Raw genomic sequence first — 1,994 nt, 5'->3', positions numbered from 1 at the left:
GAATCCAAGTTCATGGCTTTTTTGACGCGATTAAAGGGTGAATAATCAGGTTGTTTCCCTCCTTCAAACAAAACAAATCATGCTCCTGCCAAAGCCAAACCCTCAGGAGACGAGTGCGTGTGGAGCCACTTACAACCACTAACATCAACCACCACCTGTATGAAGCGCTACCACCCGCTCCTGGCCAACGTAGTAGATATTCAAAAATGTTTCCCTCGGATTTCTAACATCCCAAAATTTGATCTAGATAAAGCTCAGAAAGAAAAGGGTTCCACGTTGTAAGACATGAACCAAGGCCTCATGTTCCCTCTCCCTCTGGGATGTAGAAGGTGTCAGTGTGAGCGTCCTCACGTCAGTCTGCACGATCAGTACCGGGATCAATCAACCAAACATCATTTCAAGACTGCAGCAGTGACATCATCAACTCCTTCACGTCTCCTCAAAGTGTCCGTAGCCGTCGCAGCGGCGGCGTCTTCCTGATACAACCTTCGATAAGGTCGTGGCGAGGCGGGCGAGGGGCGGAGTTACGTCGTGCGTGTGGGCTTTTTCGGTGCCGGTGACGACGCCCACGTGTAGCCTCGTGTTCCTGTCGTGCTCGCGTCCGCGCCACCACCAGGCAGCGGTGATCTCCAAAACCTCTTCAGTCCAAAGCCACGAAAAAGAGGTAACACAGCAGGGGGTGTGCCGAGGGGGCGGTAACACAGCAGGGGGCGTGGGGGGCGTGGCGGGGGCGGTAACACAGCAGGGGGTGTGGCGGGGGCGGTAACACAGCAGGGGGCGTGGCAGGGGCGGTAACACAGCAGGGGGCGTGGCGGGGGCGGTAACACAGCAGGGGGCGTGGCAGGGGCGGTAACACAGCAGGGGGCGTGGCGGGGGCGGTAACACAGCAGGGGGCGTGGCGGGGACGGTAACACAGCAGGGGGCGTGGCAGGGGCGGTAACAGAGCAGGGGGCGTGGCAGGGGCGGTAACACAGCAGGGGGCGTGGCGGGGGCGGTAACACAGCAGGGGGCGTGGCAGGGGCGGTAACAGAGCAGGGGGCGTGGCAGGGGCGGTAACACAGCAGGGGGCGTGGCAGGGGCGGTAACACAGCAGGGGGTGTGGCGGGGGCGGTAACACAGCAGGGGGCGTGGCAGGGGCGGTAACACAGCAGGGGGCGTGGCAGGGGCGGTAACAGAGCAGGGGGCGTGGCAGGGGCGGTAACAGAGCAGGGGGCGTGGCAGGGGCGGTAACACAGCAGGGGGTGTGGCAGGGGCGGTAACACAGCAGGGGGCGTGGCGGGGGCGGTAACACAGCAGGGGGCGTGGCAGGGGCGGTAACACAGCAGGGGGCGTGGCAGGGGCGGTAACACAGCAGGGGGCGTGGCAGGGGCGGTAACAGAGCAGGGGGCGTGGCAGGGGCGGTGTTGAGAATCGCTTCCTCCTCCACGGTGTCGTTTTAGGCTCCGTTTGACTTGGTTTTCATTATGTTAAAAAAAAAAAAGTTTTTTTTGGATGTTTAAAAAACTTGCACCAAGGAGGTTTGTCCTGGCACATGAAACAAGGGAGAACGTTGAAATATGGATGATAATTATTTAGGATTGTTATCACTTAATTATGAAATAATTCGCATTCGCCGACCGTTTTGTCGGTCTTGGCAACCATGAGCTGATGCATGGTTGCCCACTTGGCAACCACTTCTAGACGTTAGAGTCAGGTGTCGGCCATTTTGTAGTGTTCCAAAAACCCTTTAAAAATGTAGACATCGTAAAGTCCACCGCAAATCACCCACAATGCACCTGAAAATGTAGTGATCCGTGTTCACCGTGGGAGTATCCCAGCATGCAAAGCGGTTCCCCAGGGAGTCCTCAGAGGGGGGGCGGTGTAGAAAGCAGCAACCTTTATGTTCCAAACTCATCCCTTTCTCCGCGTCCTCCATCTTGGAACCGGTCCGGACATCTCAGAACGTCCGGAACCTTCCGCCCTGCTCACTCCTCGCCCACGCCGGCCTCCCACGC

The 1,994-nt window shown here is 58.3% G+C and overlaps 1 protein-coding gene across 1 annotated transcript in view; it reads right to left on the bottom strand.

Moving 5' to 3' along the window:
- Positions 1-1,964: 1,964 nt before the first annotated feature.
- Positions 1,965-1,994, bottom strand: part of LOC307230336 (dedicator of cytokinesis protein 3-like) — a gene marked incomplete at both ends in the record, with an annotated part of 128,695 nt that continues 128,665 nt past the window's right edge. The window contains 1 exon segment of the mRNA XM_080000642.1: positions 1,965-1,994. This exon segment is cut by the window's right edge and continues 612 nt beyond it. Within this exon segment, the coding sequence (XP_079856768.1) occupies positions 1,965-1,994 (30 nt within the window).

Source organism: Zeus faber, assembly GCF_960531495.2.
Source record: "Zeus faber genome assembly, chromosome: 5".
NCBI classification, from domain to species: Eukaryota; Metazoa; Chordata; class Actinopteri; order Zeiformes; family Zeidae; genus Zeus; species Zeus faber.
This window is presented reverse-complemented; position numbering and strand designations above follow the sequence as displayed.